The 23,829-nt window shown below is 33.5% G+C and overlaps 2 protein-coding genes across 14 annotated transcripts; one reads left to right on the top strand and one right to left on the bottom strand.

Moving 5' to 3' along the window:
- Window positions 1–4,382: 4,382 nt before the first annotated feature.
- On the top strand, window positions 4,383–9,878 carry LOC147550593 (uncharacterized). Of its 13 annotated transcripts, XR_015238124.1 has the most exons (8): window positions 4,383–4,836; window positions 5,506–5,941; window positions 6,063–6,371; window positions 7,616–7,723; window positions 7,915–8,053; window positions 8,139–8,283; window positions 8,874–9,028; window positions 9,157–9,878. XR_015238124.1 is itself a non-coding variant. In XM_086670642.1 (4 exons), exons 2-4 carry the CDS (start codon window positions 5,540–5,542, stop codon window positions 7,691–7,693), a joined length of 843 nt encoding a protein of 280 aa, XP_086526768.1. In that variant the 5' UTR covers window positions 4,383–4,836; window positions 5,506–5,539; the 3' UTR covers window positions 7,694–9,105. The 13 variants fall into 13 exon arrangements, 3 of the variants coding, with proteins under 3 accessions (XP_086526768.1, XP_086526769.1, XP_086526766.1); XR_015238117.1 differs by having other exon boundaries at window positions 7,562–8,053; XR_015238121.1 differs by having other exon boundaries at window positions 7,616–8,053.
- Window positions 9,879–13,243: 3,365 nt separating this feature from the next.
- On the bottom strand, window positions 13,244–17,414 carry LOC147550594 (cytochrome P450 734A1-like). The gene is made up of 5 exons (XM_086670545.1): window positions 16,832–17,414; window positions 15,542–15,765; window positions 15,204–15,445; window positions 14,540–14,936; window positions 13,244–14,133 (listed from the first exon to the last, which is right to left on the bottom strand). Exons 1-5 carry the CDS (start codon window positions 17,109–17,111, stop codon window positions 13,672–13,674), a joined length of 1,605 nt encoding a protein of 534 aa, XP_086526671.1. The 5' UTR covers window positions 17,112–17,414; the 3' UTR covers window positions 13,244–13,671.
- Between the last annotated feature and the right edge of the window lie 6,415 nt (window positions 17,415–23,829).

Genomic DNA, 23,829 nt, shown 5'->3' on the forward strand with positions numbered 1-23,829 from the left:
AATCTTTATAAACACCATTGTTAATATCTAATCTTTCTTCTTATAATTAAAACCCTAATTATTTCGCTCTATTATAAAACGTATCAGATTTATGATACATATCTATAAGATCTGTTTACTAATTCATTAACTTCGAATGTATGATGTTTATTTTCTCTCTCTAAAATTTTCATAACTGTTTAAGATCTTTATGTTTATTCCTTATTCAATGATTCATAACTAAAACCCTAAAATCTTCATAACTATTTAAGATCTTTATGTTTATTCCTTATTCAATTATTACTTCAAAGTTAGTATGTTATGTTTGCATCCAGTGATAATATCATATTTCTTTAGATCTATGTTTAATCTTCTGTTGTTTGTGATATTTCGTGAGATCAGATTATCAATCATCAATCGAATGTTTGATGTTTATTTTCTTTCTCTCTCTTAAAATTTCATTTATGTTTTTGATCTTGATGTTTAATCCTTCAACTCGAGTTTGACATTATTGCAATCAATCATCATAGCAGATATCTTTAGATTTGTAGTTTAAGCTTAATGATATTCTCATTTTTTTCTTCAGATCTGGTTTTCAATCGGTACGGATTTATGGAACATTTGTTCTTTCATACGGTTACTCATAACAGAATTTACAGTACATGTACTTTACCGTAAATTACCACAATTTATAGTAAATTATGGGTAATTTATATAACATTACCCGTGCTTTAAACCAAAACAGTACTCATTTCATTAGTAGAAATACTTCGCTTTACTATCAAATCTCGTGTACTTTGCAATAAAGTATATATAATTTACGTATATCTTCATGTTCTTACCATTATGTATATAATTTACGTATAAGTGCACATAAATTGTGTATTATTTATTTACCATTACGTGTACTTTTGATCCAAAACAGTAGCCTTGATAAGTTTACCAAACTACTCAAAACCTTCAAATGTTGTCAAAATTTGACAAACATTATATATAATTTACGAAACTGTACATGTAGTTTATAATACAATATATGATTTTTTTTTCTTCTTTAATGTATGTGTATTTACGTGTGTAGATTTGATATACCAGATGAAATTTCAAAGAGAATCATCAAATCAAAGTGAGTCAACGAAACTAATGGAGAGTACATGGATGGGCACTATTTTTGAACCAAAGAAGATTTTGTACTTTTGTTTTGTAACAGAATATAAAGGATGTGTAATGTAAAAGAAATTATGTGTAATGTAAAAGAAATTATGTGTGATTTATTGAACAAGACCCACATACATTTGATAAATTATGTTGTATACTTGACAAATGATGGTTTCCTCGTCATAAATAATACATAATTTACGTATTTGTTTCATAATTTGTATTCTTTGTGTATTTATGTATGAGTAAAAACGAAAACATATGTTGCTTTAATGTTCCCAGAAAAATATACTATTTCCGAAACTGCAAGTTAAGTGAGAGAAAGTGATATATATGTTTTGTATGTTAACCCCCAAATCACGCTAAATTGATCCTAGAAAATATACTATTTCCAAATCCGAAAGTTAAGTGAGAGAAAATTGATTTGAATCGAAAAAAATTTACATAGTAGGAGAGAGAAAACTGATTTGGTTTCCAAATCTGTAAAGAGAGAGAAAAATTGATTTGGTTACGATTTTTGTTTTGAATTGATTTGGAAATAGATTTGCTTTCCAAAACGGTTAGAAGATAGAGAAAAATCAATTTCGGATTTATACGTTAGTTGCTTTAAATCCCCTAAATCACGCCCACATTAGAAACGTTCCAAATTCACCCTGGAAAATTAAAAATCCTGTGATTTTTGTAGGAGGGACATGGACGGTAGTTCTCTCATAAAGAATGGGTTATTATGTCCATAATGTAAAAGGACTAAATATCCATGTTTTGAGAAGATTGGATCATAAACCTTTTTTGAATATTATTTTGGTCTATATACCCACGGACCCTTATCGATATTATCTCAGCTTTCGTACAGTTAGGCCCTAGCTAAGGCTTTAGAAGTTCATCTGAAAGATTTCGTCCCAGCAAACTTAAATCGTTATTCATATTAATCTACTTTACAACCAGTGGCGTATCCAGAATTGACTTCGAGGGGGTCTAAAAATTAGTAGTTCCCTAATTTTTTTAAGAAACCTTAAAACCTAATTTCAACACAAATGCAACAACTGGTAGTCCAGTTGGTTAGTGCATCTACTCCGTAATGCGTAGGTCCCAGGTTCTATCACATGGAAATGCAAATCCAAGAATATTGAACTTGGTATAAATAAAGTAGTTTTGCGGGCTTTAGGCCATTTAATTTCATCGGGCTTTAGGCCATTTATTTCATCAAGCTTTAGGCCAGTAGTAGTTCGACAGTTATCGTTTATCACAGTATCAATGACTTTCGTCACTAATCAAAAAAAAAATCAACACAAATATAGGTGGAGGGGATTGAACGAGTGACCTCCAAGTCATCTCATAACTAAGTTGAAACTCTAACCCTTTTTATGCACGGACTATGTATCTATCCCCATCCGAGTTCTAACACAATTACCATAAAAAATGTAAGAAGGTGGACTCGAACCCAAGACCGTAAGGAATCTACGAAAATAATAAACCCCTAGAACAGGCTTTAGGCCATTTAATTTCGTCGGGCTTTAGGCCATTTATTTCATCAAGTTTTAGGCCAGTAGTAGTTCGGCAGTTATCGTGTTTATCACGGTATCAATGACTTTCTAGTGACCGTTGTAGTCACTAATCAAAAAAATGCACGAGCTATGTATCTATCCCATTCTGAGTTCTAACACAATTAACATAAAAAATGTAAGAAGGTGTACTCGAACCCAAGACCGTAAGGAATCTACGAAAATAATAAACCCCTAGAACCGTTGAGCCAACTGTGATTAGTGCTAAAATGGGTAACCTAAATTTACTTGTTCGATTACAATGATTTTTTTATTATTATTTTCATCTTATTACATGTTACCTGTTTTATCGCTTAAGTTGAGGGGGTCTATAGACCCCCTAGGCCTCACTTAGGTCCGCCACTGTTTACAACACACAAATTCGTATACGACTACAAAGTTTTGTTCGTGACAAAGACTCTACAAATTCACCCTAAAAACCTCAACGCTCACTAATCATGAACACACACCCACAGACCAGACTATCGACGCACGCAGGAGCGGAGCCCGATCCTTGGCTGCAGTCAGGGGTAAAATTATGCTGGTATGATATAGGGAAGAGCTCTTCTGTGTGTTTTATTATATTAGCACTTTTCGTCTCAAGTTATGTCCCTATTTCTGGACCTTATTTTTTGACCCATTTTTTTGTGCTAAGTCAAGTTTTACTTCTTTTGTTAGGTTCCAATGCGTCATCCAAGTTATGTGTTGATTATTTCTTTGTCTCCAATTATCAATGATCACGTGCGTTATAAACTGTTAAGGTTAATTTTTCTTATATTCTTTATGTATGAAATGCTCACGAAATTTTACATATACCTTACTAATTCTAATGTAAAGTTTTGTAATTACTTTTTTTATTAAATAATTAAGATAATAACTAAAAAGAAGTCAACAATTAGTTGTACAAGTGGTCCAATTTGTTGATCCAAATTTAATAACTTTAAATCTTGACTCTGTCCTTGAGAGCACGCAAATAAAATGTGACTAACATGGATAATACTCACATTATAAGTGATAAAGTAAAATCCTATTGAAGAGAATTAAAAAGATTAATCACCACTTACTTGTGCTATAAAAATGGTCTCATTTGGCCCCACTATAATAACTGCTTGAGGGATGATTTCATACTCTATAGAATACTAATCTTCAGTAGCCCTGTCCTCACATATTGACCCACTAATCAAAGATGAGCCTGACCCTACCTTATAATTCAACCCTAACTCGATATTGACAAATTAGGTTTATGTTAGGGAGAACATGTTGACTAGTAAACGTAATTAAGCTCAACTTGAAGTACAAGTATTAACATTACGAATTATTTAGCTGCAACAGGTGGATAAATAACTCTGCAGTGGTTATCAAGTTAATTTTTGCTTTCTAGCTTCGGATTCGAACTACATAGTAATACCCCTCAAAATATGCTCAAGGTTAAAGTTAATAGAGCTAAGATCGACCAAACGAGAAATGTTAAAAGTGTGCATCACCAACCAATTGACTGATTGAAATCCATTCAAACCAATTCATTTGTTTTTTAACCAAACTAAAGAGGGTCGCTTTGATACGTCGATGAGATTCAAATAAATGCGCAATTTATTCGGGCAAATAGACGAAAATTTAAATAACAAAACCAAACGGCATTGTCCATAAAAAAATGTTATCGGGCGAGTGAGTTCTTAACCCATCATGATTCATGGAACTATTAGAATTGAGTAACATGTGATCACAATCCTTAGAGAATACAAGAGAAAATGGTGTATGAAATTGGTACACACCATAAGCCTCATGATAGAGAGAGAGAGAGAGTTGAAGAAGGAATAACAAATCCACCTTATCAAGCTATTCGTTGGGCAGTTTTGAGAGATTACGTATATTCGTTGTTTATCAAGAAACAAGTCCCCTCAACAAAAAAAAAAAAAGAAACAAGTCCGGACTTCAAAATCACGTCAAATTCGGAATTCTTTAATCACTTACTCTCTCTCTCTCTCTAAAACTAAAACTTAAACCTCTTCCTAATTTTCTCTCTCTATAATTAAAAAAAAACACCTAAAAAGTAAAAAACCATCTGTTTATGTGATTATCAATTTCTCATCAAATTCGGTTCTCAAAATCAAAGACGAGAAATATTGAACGATCGAACTCAGAAGATTATTGATTCACCAAGGTTAGTGATACCTTTCTCTCTCTATGTTATTTGATTAACGTTAGGTTTTACTTTTCTATGTTATTCTTGTTGTTGAGATTCAATTTCTGCTTCTGTTTCTGTAAAATTTTGAATTTCATTACTTGTTTCATGGATGATGATAACTGAACTTTGTTGCTTTGATGTTAAATTGCTTAATTAGTTTACATCTGTTCTGATTTCTAGTGTTTTTATGGAAATTTTGGGGATTTCATTGGTATTTTTTTTCTTTTTGATGATTAAAGGCTACGGTAACGATCGATTTTATTGTGGAGAAGGTCTTTGGATTTTTAGGGTTAGGAAAATGGTTTGCTTTTTGAATATTGCATCGTTAATTTTGTAATTTCTTGAGCATAAAGTTTGATCCGAACAAGTTGCTATTGTCTAGTTTTTTGTCTTGTTTGTTTTGATTCTTGTAACAAAAGGTTTTAAATACGAGATCATGCCATTATATTTGCATTCCAGTATCATGTGAGATTCGTGTGTAAGTAATCAAGTATCACTGTCAAGAGGTTGTTCCTTGGATAAGTGGCGAAAGTTTTGATTTTTATTAGTTCCGTCTTGATCAATTTGTGGTTAGTCCTTAGTGATTCTTGTAATTAACCATGTAAGTTTTTCTCATTGGAAGCTTTGTTATGTTGTTTGATGCAGATTTTTGGAGTTGATTTGCTTTGAAGTTGTAGCCATGAAATTCAGGAAAGGGGGTAAAATTGAAGTACTGAGCAAAAAGGAGGTGCCTTCGGGGTCCTGGCGCTGTGGTGAGATTATTTCGGGTAATGGGCACACTTACGATGTAAAATATGAATGGTATCCTGGTGGTACGGGCATTGCAACTACAGAAAGAGTTCCTAGGAAGAACATCAGGCCTTGCCCACCTCCAATTAGAGATGCAATTGATTGGGTTGTCGGTGACCTTGTAGAAGTGTTGGACAACATATCTTGGAAAATTGGGACAGTTGTGAAGGTTAGTGATGGAGGCTATTTTTTGGTTAAACTACTTGGAACCTCTCAGGAATTAAGAGTTCACAAATCTTACCTTAGGGTTCGGCAATCTTGGCAGCATGATAGATGGGTTGTAGTTGGAAAGGTAAGTTATTTTGTTTTACTTGTATTTGCGAGTTTGAATCTTTTATTAGTTTAATAAAGTGAAACTTGTGGAGATTTATCGAATTGGGATTCTCTAATTATTTGCTTCTTTGTGCGTACAGGAATTTAGAATTTGCGAAGATGGAAAAACTAGCACAGTAGCATCTTCCAGAGTTTACCAGAAGACCAATTCTCAAGGTCCGGCGAAAGTTGTAAAGGTGAAAAGACGTGTTAGAGGTAAGTGCTTGCCGGTTGAGAACGTCGGTGATCACGAGCCAGATATGGTTTCTTCAAGACCCCTGAAAAGAGAGTCATTTTACGCCACACCTCAGGTTGAAACAACTGGATCTGATCGAAAACGGAAAGCAATTGAAAAAGATGGTAGGCCTCAAAGACTGGTCGCAGATCATCCTTCCTCATTCCAGGAAAAGGTACATGCTGTTACTTCCCCACAAAATGTGCTGGGTGAAAAATACATGCATGCTTCCTTTATAGAAAGATCTGGATTTTCTGAACTGAATACTGAGATAGCAGAACAAAACGGAGATTTTGGGTGTGGTCTTGTGACAATCTTAGAACCTAATGTTGCTGACAGTAGTGAGTGCTCAGTTGGTAGTTGTAGTAGTACTAGCAGTCCCTATAGGTTGCCTTACCGTTCTTTAGCCAATCTTAGTGACAAACCTGATGGTTATGTTAGTGATGCTGAATCTGTATGCTGTTTGGAATATGAAAAAGAATGTCTCTTTCCCTCAGAAGAGGCATGTGCAGCAGAAGTCCATAAGTTAGAACTCGAAGCCTATCATAACATCATGGAGGAATTATTTGCTTCTGGGCCCTTAAGTTGGGAACAGGAAGAACTAGTGACTAACCTTCGTCTTAAACTCCATATTTCAAATGATGAACATTTGATGGAGATAAGAAATTTGGTTTCAGCTGAAACCTACCTTTCAATTAGTTAACAAGATAACTTCCCTATCATGAGAGTTTTTTTCTTCATACCATTTCTTATAATTGGTTAGTTTTCTATGTCTCAATGTGGTATAAATGGAATTGTAATGTGTTTAAATTGTTAATGGAAATTTTTGTATCATAAAAACCTTATCAAAAAAGCAATTCTGTCTTGCATTTCAAGTTTATGTTGGTATTGTTTATCTCTTCTTCAGTAGTAAATTGTCTTAAGCATTTCTTTGTATTCTTATCTCTTGTCCAGTAAGACTTTTTAAGCAATTGTGCAATTTAATCGATAGATACAAAATTCCAGTATTGTGTTTTTTTTACATGCATCCATTGCTTATGCATCGGTTGTGTGTTAAATAGATCTATGTTGGATACCTCTTTCAAAACAGGATTTTGAGGGTATCTAGCCCCCTTCCTTGTATTTATACTTGATTAGAAGAGTAAGCTAGTTACAGTTCACATACAGCTTTTTTCCTTTTCCTGTATGAACTAGAAGCAAAATGGCTTGTAACTGATAATAATTGTACATCCAAGACTAGTGGAATTCAATTTTTTCATTTGCATGTTTAGTCTTTTTGCCTTTATCTATATTGATGAAGTGCTAATAAGATTGAGTGATGATTTTTTCTCGTCTTCTAATTTGAGTACTTCCAAACATTGGCAGCTTTATGGTTTTCATTTTGAGGATGCTATTGATGCTCCCCCCTGCATTTTCCAGGACCAGAATTGGGGGCTTGCACCTTACTTCCAAAGGTCCAAAGTTGATGGTGGGGCTGCCACCTTTCTCTTGCTGTAGGAGAAAGGGCAAAAGCTCTATGAGCTATTGGTATCATTACTCTGGTGTTCCTTTGTTCCTTCTTTTTCAGGCTAACTCTGGTCCTTTTATATTGTGCTTTTTTGAAGGAAGCACAAAAATCTAGATGCATTACTTCGGGTGGATGCTAATGGTTTTTTTAACCTTCCGTTATTTGTTATGTTACTTTGAAGTCTAAACGGTAATACGTTATACTTGACTAGATCCCCTCCTGCGTTGCTACTCTCGTGCAACTTAAGCAGTGATAATTAGGTTGAGACTGTCCGATGCTTTATGGTTATAGAGGATCTTTCAGATTTCCCTCTTGACAAGAAGATCCTAAATTCACTTCAGGTCATTAAGGTACTGGTATTTGCATGTACAAATATAGAATGATATAATGTAGTTAAGTACAAGAATTTCAGTCAAATGTTATGAACATGTGCAGTATGTGATATGAAGCAGAAGTTACATTTTTTAATTTGGCTGCCTACGAGATCACTTTTTTGGTGGAGCTGTTACCTTGGTTGCATTGTGAATAAAGGGAGTAACTTTGGATGGCTCAATACAGGAAAGTCGTGCAGATGTGTTAGGTAAGTTGACCAAAACATGAATGACGGGTTTCAGTAAAATTCAGTGCAAGGAAACTAAATTTCATAACTTAATGATCTATTTGTTGTACCTGTTCCTCTGATATCTCAGTATCAATCTGGAGATGAATTTCAGAAAATATGCTGTTAAGATTTGTCTGCTTAAAACCTAAATGCTCTGCCGACATTTAAGTTCCATGCTGCTGCTACTACTATTTTTCTGCTTTTCTTTTTCCCCCCACTAGTTTCCAACGTGCAGATTCTGATAATGCGAATTTTGTGTATCTCCTTACTAGAATAAGAATACTTAGGTTCACCTGTCGACAAATGACATTGCAGTTCTATAATGTTGTCTCTTGGGAATGCCTCTTTATCTGCTTCAACTGGCTTACCTTATTTTTAGTAACTAACATAAATTGGAAATGTTGTTTATCTATATGAGGTCGATGAGTTTGAAATGAGAGTAATGGTAGATCTGTATACACATATGTGTTAGAAACAGCTACAATTCCTCATGTTCTATTACTCAGTCATGTAAATTCTGTAGATGTTTATTTCCTCCATGGAATCACATCTTCGACACTGAGTTGCAGGTTTTGATCAGCAAAAGCAGAATGTTGAGAAAGCGGAAAGAGTCAATTAGAATTGCTCATTATAATCCAGTAAATTGAAGGAGAAGCGAAAAATATTGATTTGAACAACTGTACCTAGTACTCCTGAATCTTCGACAAGAATCAAAGACAAATATGTACACATTTATTGTATATTTTACAATTCAATTGAATTATTTACTGATTGTTAATTAAAAGAATTTTTGTTTACTTCGGTTCGGAAACCTTGTGATTTGCTGTTATATGTGTTTCTGCGTTGATTCAGGTTCATATTTCATCTTCTAGTAATGATTCTGCAGCAGAACCGACATAGAACTACCAACAATCAAGACAACTGGTTAAGACTCTCAACGGAAACCTCTTGGTATTTATTGATGGAGAGTTTGAGACATTATTCCTTTGAAGCCATCCGGGCCTATTAGTAGGGGTCCGTGGGCTTTTACTACCCAACATAAGTGTACAGGCCCTTTGCTCAACGACAAAAGTAACTGGACAAAAAAAAAAGGTTTGAAGTTGGTTAGCCTAGTTCATTGTGGATCGCTCTACTTATAAACCCAATGTGACTCACCATGATTGGAGCGGCAGTGGATAAGAATCAGTAGAAGCTGAAAATATGGGAAGCCACACCGGATTTCTGCTAGAATCTTTCCAAAATTTCTTATTCTCTAGCACTAATGTTTGCCTACAGATTAATGTTAGCTTCAGGCGGGTTATAAACAAAGGCAAATTAAATGAAACTTAGAATATCTTTTGGATGAATTTCATGTAGAAATCCAAAAGATTGTGTTGAGTGTGGTCCAAAAACTAGTGGGTTTTTTCACCTGCCAATTATTGGTTAAAAGTGTAATGTCTATCGAGAGAGAGAGAGAGAGAGAGAGAGAGAGAGAGAGGAAGAGAGGATAAGGATGAATTTTCATGTTGGTTTGCTGAACATGTAGCATTTGTTACTATTGCGTGCCCTAAAAGAACACATTTCTGTGTTGGACAGCTCTTTTTCTTTTTTTCTTTTATATAGGGTGTAGTTGGTTTGTTGATTCAGTACATCCCACTGTTTGGCAAACTGAAGTGGTACATGTTGAAGCTGTCTTTATTGGTTTTCTTTTTCGATTTTTGTATAATTTTGATTTAACTTGTAGGAATGGTCTAAATAGTCGGACTCAATAGCTTACTGAGCTAATTTATGGTCTATTTCTGAGTTAGACTTAAAAAAGTTCGAATTAAGAATCTATTATCTAAAACTTAAACAACTAGTGTAACCTAGACAACAATAATTTACACTATTCAAATCAAGACCAAAAAGAATCTTTTTTTTCTGTTTGCTTCCTTCTTGAAGAAAGTGTCGTATATGTAAGATTCACGATTATGTGATAATTAGAAGATAAATTGAAATAGCAGAGACAAAGATTTTGTGTAGTCTTGTCGGATATTCACTACCTATGGTAACCGAGAAAGTCATGAGCAATTACACTGTACCACAATTACGAGTTTGGTTGGTTATATTCACTCTCTAAAACTCAATGAATTGAACCTTTAGATTTTATATATGGTGAACATTCAAATATTTTAGATTCTTCCTGAATGTCGGATCTCGTCTCTTCGATTTGTCGTTTAGTTCATTAGAATCAATTGCTCCAATTCAAAATATTTCCATTAAAGATGAATGTATAGTTGCTCCATTTTCCCAGTGAGGTCAAACTTAAACCTGTGTTCAAAAAATAATTGTTCATACATTGAAAGGGGATGTATGAATTCTCAAGAAGAGAGGAGTCGTGGCGGTTCCCCTCCTTCGGATTGTCCAGAGCCCAAAGTGTATAGAAAATTGGATCGACAGTGGATCTGACCTGAATCATCCCATCTATTATTGTGAAAAGAAGTTTGATATCAAACTTCGGTTCAAACAATAGGAGTACTACATGCTAATGTGCGTACATCTCCACGTCAGACGCTGATGAGCACACCTAACTATTCATGTGGCTTAGACCCCTCACAACTTAGACACAACTATCCTATGATATTTGGATAAAAAGAAATGAGATGATTTGGGAAGGTAATCAACTTAATTGATTGCCTTGGCTACGACTCATTATACATATATGTAGGATACAAATGACATCTGGTTTAAGGACCACTTGTTCTTTTCTATTTTCATGTTACAAAACATAATTGGGCTAAATAGTAAATCCCATTGATTCGGCCTCCAAGATGCAACCAATTTGCTCCTCTAGCTTGGAGCTCCACATTTGATCACTAGACCGTTTGATCATTTACCATACTTTAATTAGTTTTTATCTTCCTTTCTCATTCTCCTTCTCCTTCTCCTTCTCCTTCTCCTTCTCCTTCTCCTTCTCTTCATACTTTCTTGTGAGGTCCTTAGTGAGAGGCCCAATACTAAGATCTCATCCTGGCTGTCCTTGCTAGGCTAGTCTTCTCTCTCTCTCTCTATCTCTCTCTCTCACTGAAAAGTTAACAACCCTACAAAGGGGGTTGGTACTTGGTAGTTAGAGGATACATACAAATGAGTTGTATATTTTCCCCCTCCCATCAAAATCACAAATACAGAGCTTTTGTCCCATTAGGATCTCATCATGATTGCTCCACCCATGTGATCATACCCTTCTCTCACCTACATCTCTAACCACTCACGTGATCCATAATATTTCAAAAATTAAAAATCAAAAATTAATTCACAATATTATTTTAAAAACATTAATGATTATGCCACCCAAGCCTCTAGTTCCTAGCTAGTTCCTCCTATATATCTTTCCCACTAATCCAAGAGATTATATATTCATTTAGCTCTCTCATTCTCTGATTAACATAGTAATATTCTTTATTTCTTTTCCTTTTTAAGTTCTCTACAAGTTTGATTTTATTTCTACGCGTATATGCAAGCTCATCAAAGTACTATTACAGATACTAAAAATAACAAGACACTATTTTTGTCAGTGATTCATTAAGTAAACATTACAGACAACAAAAATTTATACAACTAAGCTAACATTAACACTTTATATTAATAATTATCAAACTTCAATTGGGAGATGGATGATTAAAAGTTAACAAATATTAATTATTTGTGTTGCACGATATAAACCAATCATATGTACGCAATTTGTACGTCAATTATTCACGACCGGACATGGTGGCTCAAATCAAGGGCAGACATAAAATGAATGAAAATAATTAAAAATTAAATAAATTTTGATTAATAAGTTGGGATTTATTATAGTAAATAGTTATGAACAAGCAAGAAATAGAATATAAAAAGGAATTTACAAGGAATCTTAAATTAACAAGGAAGTGTAGTTTCTTATATTATATAGGGAGGCCGAGGCTCAATGAGCTGGACCATCTGGGGAAGTAAAATTTGCTGTTTTTATACTCTTCACTCTTCCTTCAAAACTATTTTATTAACTTCATTGATGATAGATGATAATACGAGATTTATGTGATTTTAGAATGTACTTTTTCTCCCAGGTACTAAAAAGAAAATTTGTTGGGGTTTTATATACTATAACATTTTTTTCCGTGCTTTCAAGTAGAGAAACAAATTAATTTTTGTCAACAATTCTTGGTTGATGTGGTAAGAGATTTAGTCTTCCACCGTAGAACATCTCCAACGCAAAACTTACAAAAACTCTAAAAATTCTAGTTGTCAAGTGTGAAAATTATATCCCTAAAAGGTCTCTTTACTACTTGGCCATTTAGAGATACTCTGTTAGAGAACTTTCTCCAATGCAACACTTAAGAGAGAATCTAAAACTTACATTTTAACTATAAAATTAATCGATTTGTTTATGTGGCACTTAGAATGTCTTCATAAGGATCTCTATTATAAATCTTGACACGTTATATTAGTGATTCATATTGAGTTTTACATTAGAGATTGTTTTTAAGAGAAACTCTAAAAATCCTTTGTGACACTCTAAGTTTTAAAATTTGAGTGTTGCTTTGGAGATGTTCTTAGAGCTCAAGGATTCGAGGCATCTGCTGACAATTAAAAAAAAACGAATTAATCTTCATATCATGATATTTCATGGCATATTAGGAGGGATTTTATTTATAACTTCCACATGGCACTTTTCAAATGATATGTATAATTTGCTTTGTAGTTTCCATAAAAGCATGCCAAAAGATGGCCTCTTTAGCATAAACTAACCTTTAATGTAAGACTAGGGTTTAATTAAGGCTTAGGAGCATAAAATGATGGGAATTAAAAAGTGGGCCAAGGCCCCCTACAATAGAAAGAAAAAAAAAGACAAATAAACTCTATATGCCTTCTAACCAAAAAAAAAAAACTCTATATGCAATACACCCATGTACATAAAACTCGTAAATAAAATCAGAGTTAATTATCAAAGCAAGAAAAATCCATAAATTTTCATTGACAAAATTGTATAAGCTAAAAACGTGAAGAAAATTATACATTACATACACGCAGAGAGACAAAGAGGTCTCAAGAAGAAAAAGGATAAAAAAAAAATCCTGAATCTAGCAAAGGGTAGGAAACCCAAGGGTATTTTAGACATTTTACAAGAAACATGGGTTGTAAGTTGTTAGAAGTAACCACTGTACAAGTGGTGGTACATAAAAATCCATCCATCTTTCAGAGATCAGATCAAGTTCAGGGGCATATGTGGTATTTAACCACTACTACCCCTCACAGACTTAAGGGTATATTTGTCATTTTGAGTTTTCAATGCCCCTCCCCATATAACCCTTCCCAGTTCTTTAGGTTGGGTCATATTTTTGTTCAGTTGGTTCTGATATATGAGCAAGTTCATCGTGACCCTTGATCTTGATTTTGCGTATAATCCGTCAACTGTCGGAATATAATTGGTGCACCGTGTTGTGGGTATAAAAGCATCAGAACTGTTGGTGCGTGCTGGTACTTTGGTGATAATCTGAAGGAGAACCGTCGAAGTATAGTCGCCATGGCTAACTTTGCTTGTAATATCGCTAAATTCTGACCAATACATGTTCGTGCACCGAGACCAAATGGAATGAACGCCAACGGGTGCTTTGCAGCACGAGACACACCATGGGCAAATCGTGTTGGATTAAATTCAGTTGCGTCATTTCCCCATAATGCTTGGTCGTGATGAACAGCTAGTATCGGTATAAGTAGCTCTGTCCCACCAGGGATTTTGTAGTTACCAAGATCAACATCAGTTTTAGCTCGTCTGATTGTTGCTATTGCAGGTGGGTACAATCGTAAAGTTTCGTTCACTATCATATTTAGCTGCAAACAAACAACAAGGAAGTGTTTAGCTTTTCTTTCTCAAAAATGACAACACTACCCTTCATCCTACAAAATCAAAAGTTAAAATGACTAAAATACCCTTATGATAAGATGGAACAAGAAAGTACTTGAACTGCAAATCTGTTAAATTTGCTGACCAAAAGATGACAAAAATTGCTACTTGAAAATCTAATATTAGTTAAAGGACTTTAGGCGATGTTTGGCTTCTCCACTTTTTGGAGAATCCAGCCATGTTAGCTCACATCTCATATTGTTTACTTACAAAAGGGACAAAATTGTCAGTCTGCTTTTATTTGACACCGAAGCACGTAAGGGTATTTTGGTCAATTTCAGAAAACAGCCAATCCGGACAGTGAGTCAGTAACGAAAAGATCTTATAGCTTACCGTTTTAAGTTTCGCCACGTCATCTTTAGTAGGACTGTCACGTGATCCACACACCTCTCTTACTTCGTCACGTGCCAGCTCTTGCCACTCTGGATGCATTGCTAACAAAATCGTTGTCCACGTCAGCAAATATGCAGTTGTTTGCTTGCCAGCAAAGAAAAAACTCTTGCATTCTTCTACTATGTCTAGAATGGTAATAATGGAAGAAGGATCGGTCGAAATTGTCGATAAATTTTTTTCGCCCGCCTTAATCATTAATCCTAATAGATCTTTATGGCACATATCCGATATCTTTTCATGAGAATTTTCTTTGTGTCGCTCGATGAGGTTAACTAGAGATTTCTTGATTTCTTTATCTACCTTCCAAGAAGCTCTGTTCTTTTTCGTTGGAAGGAATCTGAAACGACAATTACACAAGAGTTAATGCACATTTTTATATTTCAATAATTTATTTTATATTATTCATAGCACTACGCGGCAAAAGTAAATAATAAAGACACATCTAAGTGATATCCTAGGAAGTAAAGTACAACAATGAGCTAGAAAACGTACTATTTTCATAATATAATATGGGTATAAGGATATTATCAGTCACATTCTTTCTTACACTTCGTTTACACTTTTTCTGAAAAGAATTTACACTATTGTAAAACATTTAATATACCTGTATCCGGGGATAAAAACTTTTTGAAATGCTTCTGCTGCATAAATCATTTGCTTTTCTTGTAACCTAAAAACTTCCTTTCCTTCTTTATAACTACTTCCGAAAGCGATTCGGGTAATCACTTCTTCTACTAAGGATTGAAATGAATCGGAAACTTCTATCTCAACTTCGCCGGAAACTGACATTGTCGACCATTTCTCCATCATTTCCAAAGAGCTTGTACCCATCACTGGTATTAACAACTAAGATAAAAGTTAAATGTTAGTTAATCATAAAATTTGGGAATGTAAGATACATTTTAAAATTGTAATGGGGTTTTAAATGGATAATTTAATTACTTTGAGATTTTCCATATTAAAAGTTGGTGTGATGATTTTTCTATGGTGTGCCCATTTCTCTCCTTTGAGGCTTAGCAATCCATCACCTTCAAGTTGTCTTACAAGAGGGGGAGACTCATTTTTCTCATAGAATTCTGATTTTGAAGTAAATATTTCTCGAATGAGATCGGGATCCGCTACTGTGAGACGAGGTGTCGGTCCAAACCAAACAAGAAAAGTTCCACCTGCATTGAAATAAGTAGTCCCATTGTCACCAAATTACTTTCATGTATGAAATTAAATTATGTATTAGCATTGAATTATTAATAAATGAACTCTTAAAATTAAGAAAACATCCAACAAGTCCAATATGGTAAAAATTAGGTTCCCAAAAGGAAGATGTAGATCATGCAAACATAAAAATATGTGGATTTGAAATGTGACCTAACAATAGAGAGGGAGATAGAGGGAGAGAGGGGGAGAGAGAAGAAACAAAAAAAAAAGCAAGAGGGAGAGAAGAAGATGATGACAACTCATCTTACTAAACCACTAAAAAACACTGCAAGCTTCAAAATCAAGATCAAAACTGAAAAGGAAAAACAGAAGAAAAGAAGAAAGATAGAATAAATGACAATGAAAACTCAACTTTCCCTCAAAAGTATCAAAAACTTATCATCACAAGGTTCTTGTGAGAAGAATTAAATGTGGGCATAGAATTGCAAAGAGAATAAGCAATTATATGATGTCATGATCCCCCCAAAAAATAACACATCAACAATAAAAACAAAATCTCAATATCAATGGATCAAACTCACCACTTAAATTTCAAATAATGAATAACTAGGACCACCACAAACTTCAATATGACACATCAAAGGAAAAGGCTAACTATTTTCAAAAGCAACTCCAAATTATATGACCCTTATTACAAGAACCCATTTTTAATAAAAAGACACAAACCAAACTCAAACCAACAAAAAGCTAGACATCATCTAACCATCACCACAATAATTCAAAACCCAATTCAAACAAGAATCATATATATTGATTTGATTTTTTTCTTAAAAAAAAATATAATAAGTGTTTATTAAGACTCACTCATAATATGTGAGTCTTAATAAAGGTCATAAAGTTAAGAATTAACTAAATCACTCATAATAAGGTAGAAGAAAAGATTGAGTTGATTGCATCCCCCACAAAAATCAAAATCAAAATCAAATTGAAAAAACAACCCTTTCTACTCAATGAAAAAAAGCAAGAAATTTTTTCCAAAAGTATGAGAGAGAGAGAGAGAGAGATAGGACAACATACCATAAAGTTTCTTCCAATGATGGTAGAAAGAGAAAACTCTAGGTAGAATATTATGAGAGAGAGGCATGGGTTGAGTAGAAGCTTTGATCATCAAAGAAACAAGTTCCTTAACATTTCCTATAAAGAAAAGATAAGGAGGTCCTTTGATTCCTTGTTTTGAGAAATGTTCTTCAATTCTTTTGGGTCTCCACCAAAGATAACTCACAACTTTTAAGACTACTAGAAACACAAAAGACACTATGGATACTAACCAAATCCAATATGACCATGTTTCCTCCATTCTCTCTTCTTCTTCTCTTTTACTTCTTCTCTCTCTCTATTTACTTGTTTTACTTTCTCTCTCTCTACTTAGCTTTTAGAACATAGTAGTAGTTGTAGTATCATCCTTTCTAGTTATCTCCTTCATTTATAATTTCTTCATTTCTTTCTTCCTTTGGAACTTCCCCTTTTTCATTCTCTTCTTTGGTAGGCACCCCTCTTTTTATTTCTACTTAAAAAGGTGGTTAGAGAGAAAGAAAACAACTCTAGAGAGAGAGGAGTGTAGATGTGGAGAGAGATTTGTTAAACGGGTTTTGCAAGGCCAGCGCCGTAGGGGCCGCCATGGGGAGTTATAGGGGGTCAACGCGTAAAGAAGTTTTAGACAATAATACCCCTCTTTAACAATTTTGTTCTAGTTCATATATTTCCTATATACACATAGTTTGAAATCTAATTAGTCATTGGTAGCCCAAGTGATTCTAAGGTGTTGACATAAATTCCAAAAAGTCTTGGAGATCTCAGGTTCGAATCACCAGAGAAAGTGGAATCTTTGGTTATTAGGTTCGAATCACCAGAGAAGGTGGAATCTTTGGTTATTTGAATTGAGATTATGGGATTATTAGGGTATAGATATTAAATAATGTAGTTGGGTTTTAGGATATAGTTTAGTTGAGCTATAGGCCCGGTCTTGTAAGAATTTGAATGGGCAGTTATCGAGCTTATCACATCTTTAATGTAACTATCGATGCCAAATGTAATGACTATCGTTGATCGTAGTCAATTTCCCAAAAAAAAAAAAATTAGTAATTACATTTTAAGTTAATTAGATTCCATAATTTATTGAAACGCGATTATAAAGATATAAATAATGTAGTTGATTTTTAGGTCATAATTTTAGTTGGATTTTAATCTCCATATAATAGTTTAAATTCTGCGGTTAACGTGCTTATCGCACATTTGATGTGTCAATTAATGTCACGACTATCGTACATCGTTGACAATTTCCAAAAAAATAATAAATAAATAGTTGCCAACACTTGGTAGCCAGTCGATAGTGTATCTACACCACCGCAACACGAAGGTCATAGATTCGATTTCACTGAAAGGCAAATCCAAGACTTATATAATTTCGGTATAAATAAAAGTAGATACATAATCAATAGGTCAAGATCAAACACTATAAAATATGTATGTATAGGTTTTCAGTTAAACCAAATATTACATTTAAATGTAAACAAACTAGGGTTTTATTTTAGTGATAATAGTTGTTTTTTTTTGGTTGAAATTAGTGATAATAGTTGTTAATGATAACAAGTGCAACAAACTAAAACAAGGTGGTACTACCAGAGGAAAATTGTTTTTTTTTTTCTAAGAAAGAAAATGTATTATTGAAAATAAAATATTAATGAATTAAGTTTTATTTATGAGGATGGTGGTAGTGGTTATTTGGTATATAATGAATCATGGAGGAAAATACTTAATTGTTAGATAAAATTCAATGGAACTGAAACATGGGTTTGCTTCTTATTAGGGGACAAATTTGATTTTTTTTAACAAATACTTCTCAATTGACATAATTTGATTGTGAAAATATCAATATCATTTTCTCATACAAAATATATAAATGTCTATTTTACCCATATAATTTTAATAACATTTTGATTCCGAGAACAATTGTTAATAATCTCACATGCATACTAAATAGAAATAATAATGAGAATTCTGCATGGAGAAATGGTAAAAAAATATATTAAAATGGTATGAACACCCATATTCTCCATTTTTCTAATTTCTTGGCTAGCAATATAAGGTTGATCGTACTATGGTAGTATATCCTCCTCTTACTTTTATTGTTTATTTCAAAATTGTATGAATCTTTATCATAATCTAAAAATTCAATAAAGTTACCCAAAATTCCAAGTTAACTCAGCACAAAATGAATTTGGTCATAATTTTTAAAACATCACTCTTTAGAAAAAAAAAAGATCCTTATTATGTTGAAGAAGAATATTAGGACCTCCTAAGAAATAATTGTGGAGATTATCGACTAATAGTATGAGCAAAAAAATTGTGAAAATATGTACTTCAATATTTCAAGCAATTATATTTTCGGAAGGATAAATTGCTGCAAGTATAGTTGTTATTGCAAAAAGAAAAATCAATCAATTGTAAAATAAGTATTAGTTTCTGTATGTATACTTCAATTTTAAGAGATAATTAAGTCTAATTATGTACCAAAAATGCGTTGTTTCTGTTGTCCTAAACAAACCTTTTAAGTAGAAAATAATAAGGAAAAATATAGAAAACCCTAGAATAAACATGAGCTAGAAAATAGTCCGAGCTAACTCGACTCAATAATTCTTAGCTAGTGAGGTGAGTTATATAGTTAAGGTTTTAAAGCATTTAGTAGTACCCATGATGTAGCATGTTCTTCTTTAATAACAAGAACAAATCTTTAAACTCATGACACATCAATATAGATAATGTCTGCAATCTACCTAACTCACCTCATTTTCATTCAATTCTTGTCTACATTGACTTCTCACTTTCATTCAAAATCTTTTCCTATATCACTAGATGACAGAGAAAAATCATTTTTCCTTTTCTTTGATTTCTCTCCAAATATCAATTTAAACAAAAACAATATTATTGTTATTATTTGTATTCATTAATTTTGACAAGGGTATTTTAGTCTTTGAAAAGAATTTAATGGACTTTCCTTGATCACATAATCGAGGACTTTCAAGGTGACTTTGGTCATTTTACATTTTTCCCAAGAAAATTATGGGGAGAGAACAGAAGGGCATGAGGTGTCAAATCCATATTATTCATTAATTTTATAAATGTAAAATGTTTTAATAAAATTCATGGATGTCTCTTAACCCATGTCAAAAGGGTTGGCTTCTTTGGGCCATGACCTTCCATTTAAATAAAAACTTAACAAGAGACAATTTGAGAGTGTGAACATAATATACAACGGGCCTGATAATCATAAATGGGCCATGCCAACCATTTGATTTAGATCTTCAACTTTTTTATTTTATTGTTTATTAGTATTTTTTTAATTGTTATTTATTAAAAAATTATATTTTATTAATTTTTATGTTAGAGCATCCTACAAGGCAAAATTGGGAGTCACAGAGTATTTTGTCTTTTCTTTCTTTCAATTATTCATAATTATAATTAGTTATCTTTTTCACACAACCGAGTATATAAAATTAACTTACCCAAGGAGGATCAATAGGCAGAGTCCAAGCATTTAAAACTCGCCTTATTGACATGGCTAGCTCTGCAGGAACTATATCTTCATCACTCGTCTTAGTAATGTTTTAACTAAGATCCGTTTCAAAAAAAAATGTTTTAACTAAGTCGGCGCATTGGTTTCTATCTCGTAAAAATATATAAAAGCTAATGAATTTTGACATTTACCAGCACATCTCTCTAATACGTCCCTGTGAGGATTATAAGGTTTTTTGGTGATCATATTTATTGTACTTCACCAAAACATTTGGAAGATATTTTTTTGTTGAAACATTTGGAAGATATTGTCCACCATGAAATTTTGGATTCAATTAGATAAGAAGAGGTTATCTTATTAAGTACAACACGATTAATAATTATAGAAAACCTGAGTTGTTAGTTTTTATTTACATATATGGAGAGACGGGAGGAGAGAGAGAGAGAGAGGTGGGGGATTCCTTACTTTCTCCTCCTTGTTCCCAAGGAATGATTTGGGTGATGAGAGGGGGATGGAAGGGGGCAAAAAGGGGGTTGATGTTTTGGAAGTTAGCTCTTAAATTTGTTCACATGGGAACAATGCTGTCTATTTTAGGGCGTTTTTGGTGGAGGGATATACTTTGGTCCACCCAACAATAGGTACCCCACTCTAGGGCACTCTCCCAAATCTTGTCTTAATATTCCCAAGACATGTTGGGGCCATGTGCCACCTCCCCTTTCCCCTTCTCACAATTCACCCCACTTCATTCATCTCTCATCTTCACTCCACCATCGGCCGCAATGTTATAGTGATACAACATTTTAGGGGTGTTCATTTAGTATCCAAACCGACCGATCCAAACAGATTTCAGCAGTTTGGATACCGATCCAATAGTATTCCGGATTGGTTCGGATGTTAAAATGGCAAAACCGAGTGGTTTGGATCGGTTTATGGATTTGGTTGACGGATAATCGAACAAACCGAACCAAACCATTTATTGTTATTTTTTATATATTATATATATAAATAAAAATGATAGGAATGATGAACGGTTGAGATTTAATAGTTAAGTTAGTTCCATGTTTGTTAATATCGTAGCTTAATGCATGTGTAACAGAAGTAAATGGCGTGGAGAGTTGTAGCTTAATTCAATAGTTAAGTTAGTTCCACGTTTTTAAGTCGAAAGTGCGAAATTTTATATATGGTAAAATATCACAGGTGGTTCGGTTATCCAACCGATCTAAACCGTTCATGCATAGTTCGGATCGGTAACCGAACCAAACCATGAACGGATTGGTTCGGATTTAGATTTGAAAAAACCGAACCCTTCGGTTTGGACTTTGGATTGGCCGAAAAAGTCGGTTATCCAACCGATGTTCACCCCTACAACATTTATATTAAGGGGGGTAGTGGTTCAGGACATTGGAGGACACTCAGAGACAAAATATTCCAGAGACATTTCAAGACATTTCGGGACATTTGTCCGTAGACAAAATGTCTTTATGGACATTTCAGGACATTTGATTCATAGACAAAATGTCTCAGAGACATTTCAAGACATTGGTTCATGGACAAAATGTCCTGGGGACATTTCAACATATTGAATCCATGGACAAAATGTGTAGTGGATATTATTATTATTATTATTATTATTATTATTATTATCTCATCATTGAAGGATAATTGATAGACATTTATTATTTTAATATTATCATTATTGTCAAACCATATGAAATAATATATTTGTACTCATGTTTCAATAATATATTTTTCGACTTTTGTGGACATCTGTGGATATCTGAGGACATTGATGGCAGTTGGTAGACATTTATTATTTTAATGTAATCATTATTGTCTAATCATACGAAATAAATTTGCCCTACTACTTTGAAAATATATTTTTTGACTTTCGTAGACATCCGTGAATATCTGTGGACATTGATAGATATTTAGTTGATATTTATTATTTTTAATATTATTACTGTCTTACCATATGAAATAAAAAAAATTAATTAATATTTCCAAATATATATTTTTCGACTTTCGTAGACATCTGTAGATATCTGTGGACATTGATGGACAATTGGTAAATATTTATTATTTAATATAGTTAAATATTAATATAATATAATATAATATAATATAATATAATATAATATAGGGTTATTTCCCTAATGGCCCCCTACTTTGTGACCAGCTTCCCGCCTGGCCCCATACTTTACGAAAAATACCCATATGGCCCCCTTCCGTTATAACACCGTTACTCTCTCCTCCACATGTTTTCTCTCTCTGCCACCTCGTTAAAACAAGCCACATCATCGTCTTCACCGACGGATCGCCGGCCGGCCAAATTCCGGCCGGCGACCTTCAAACTTTTTTTTTTTTTTTTTTCTCTCTCTCTCTAAAAAAAAAAAAAAATTTTTTTTTTGGATTCTCTCCTCTCCCTCTCTCTAAACTCCGGCGAAGGGGGTTTCCCTTCGCCGGAGTAGGTCGAAATCGACCTTGAACAGATCTGTTCAAGGTCTTGAAATGACCTTGAACAGATCTGTTCAAGGTCATTTCAAGACCTTGAACAGATCTGTTCAAGGTCATTTCGCGACCTTGAACAGATCTGTTCAAGGTCACGACGGCCTTGAACAGATCTGTTCAAGGTCACGACGACCTTGAACAGTCTGTTCAAGGTCACGACGACCTTGAACAGTCTGTTCAAGGTCGACTGTTCAAGGTCGACTTCGACCTTGAACAGATCTGTTCAAGGTCACTTCGGCCTTGAACAGATCTGTTCAAGGTCACTTCGGCCTTGAACAGATCTGTTCAAGGTCGATTTCGACCTACTCCGGCGAAGGGAAACCCCCTTCGCCGGAGTTTAGAGAGAGGGAGAGGAGAGAATCTAAAAAAAAAATTTTTTTTTTTTTTTTTAGAGAGAGAGAGAGAAGAGAGAGAAAAAAAAAAAGTTTGAAGGTCGCCGGCCGGAATTTTGCCGACCGGCGACCCGTCGGTGAAGACGATGATGTGGCTTGTTTTAACGAGGTGGCAGAGAGAGAAAACATGTGGAGGAGAGAGAAAAGATTGTGAAGAGAGAGAGTAACGGTGTTATAACGGAAGGGGGCCATATGGGTATTTTTCGTAAAGTAGGGGGCCAGGCGGGAAGCTGGTCACAAAGTAGGGGGCCATTAGGGAAATAACCCTAATATAATATAATATAATATAATATAATATAATATAATATAATTTAATATAATATAATATAATATAATATAATATAATATAATATAATATAATATAATATAATATAATATAATATAATATAATATAATATAATATAATATAATATAATATAATATAATATAATATAATATAATATAATATAATATAATATAATATAATATAATATAATATAATATAATATAATGTAATAATAATACAATAATATAGTAATATAATAATAAGATAATATTATAATAATATGATTTGATAATAATTATTATTTTTATTATCTTCCTTACTCAAATATATAATAATA

The sequence above is a fragment of the Eschscholzia californica genome, unplaced genomic scaffold, assembly GCF_041429995.1.
Source record: "Eschscholzia californica isolate CP2 unplaced genomic scaffold, dmEscCali1.0.p SCAF_3, whole genome shotgun sequence".
Lineage (NCBI taxonomy): Eukaryota > Viridiplantae > Streptophyta > Magnoliopsida > Ranunculales > Papaveraceae > Eschscholzia > Eschscholzia californica.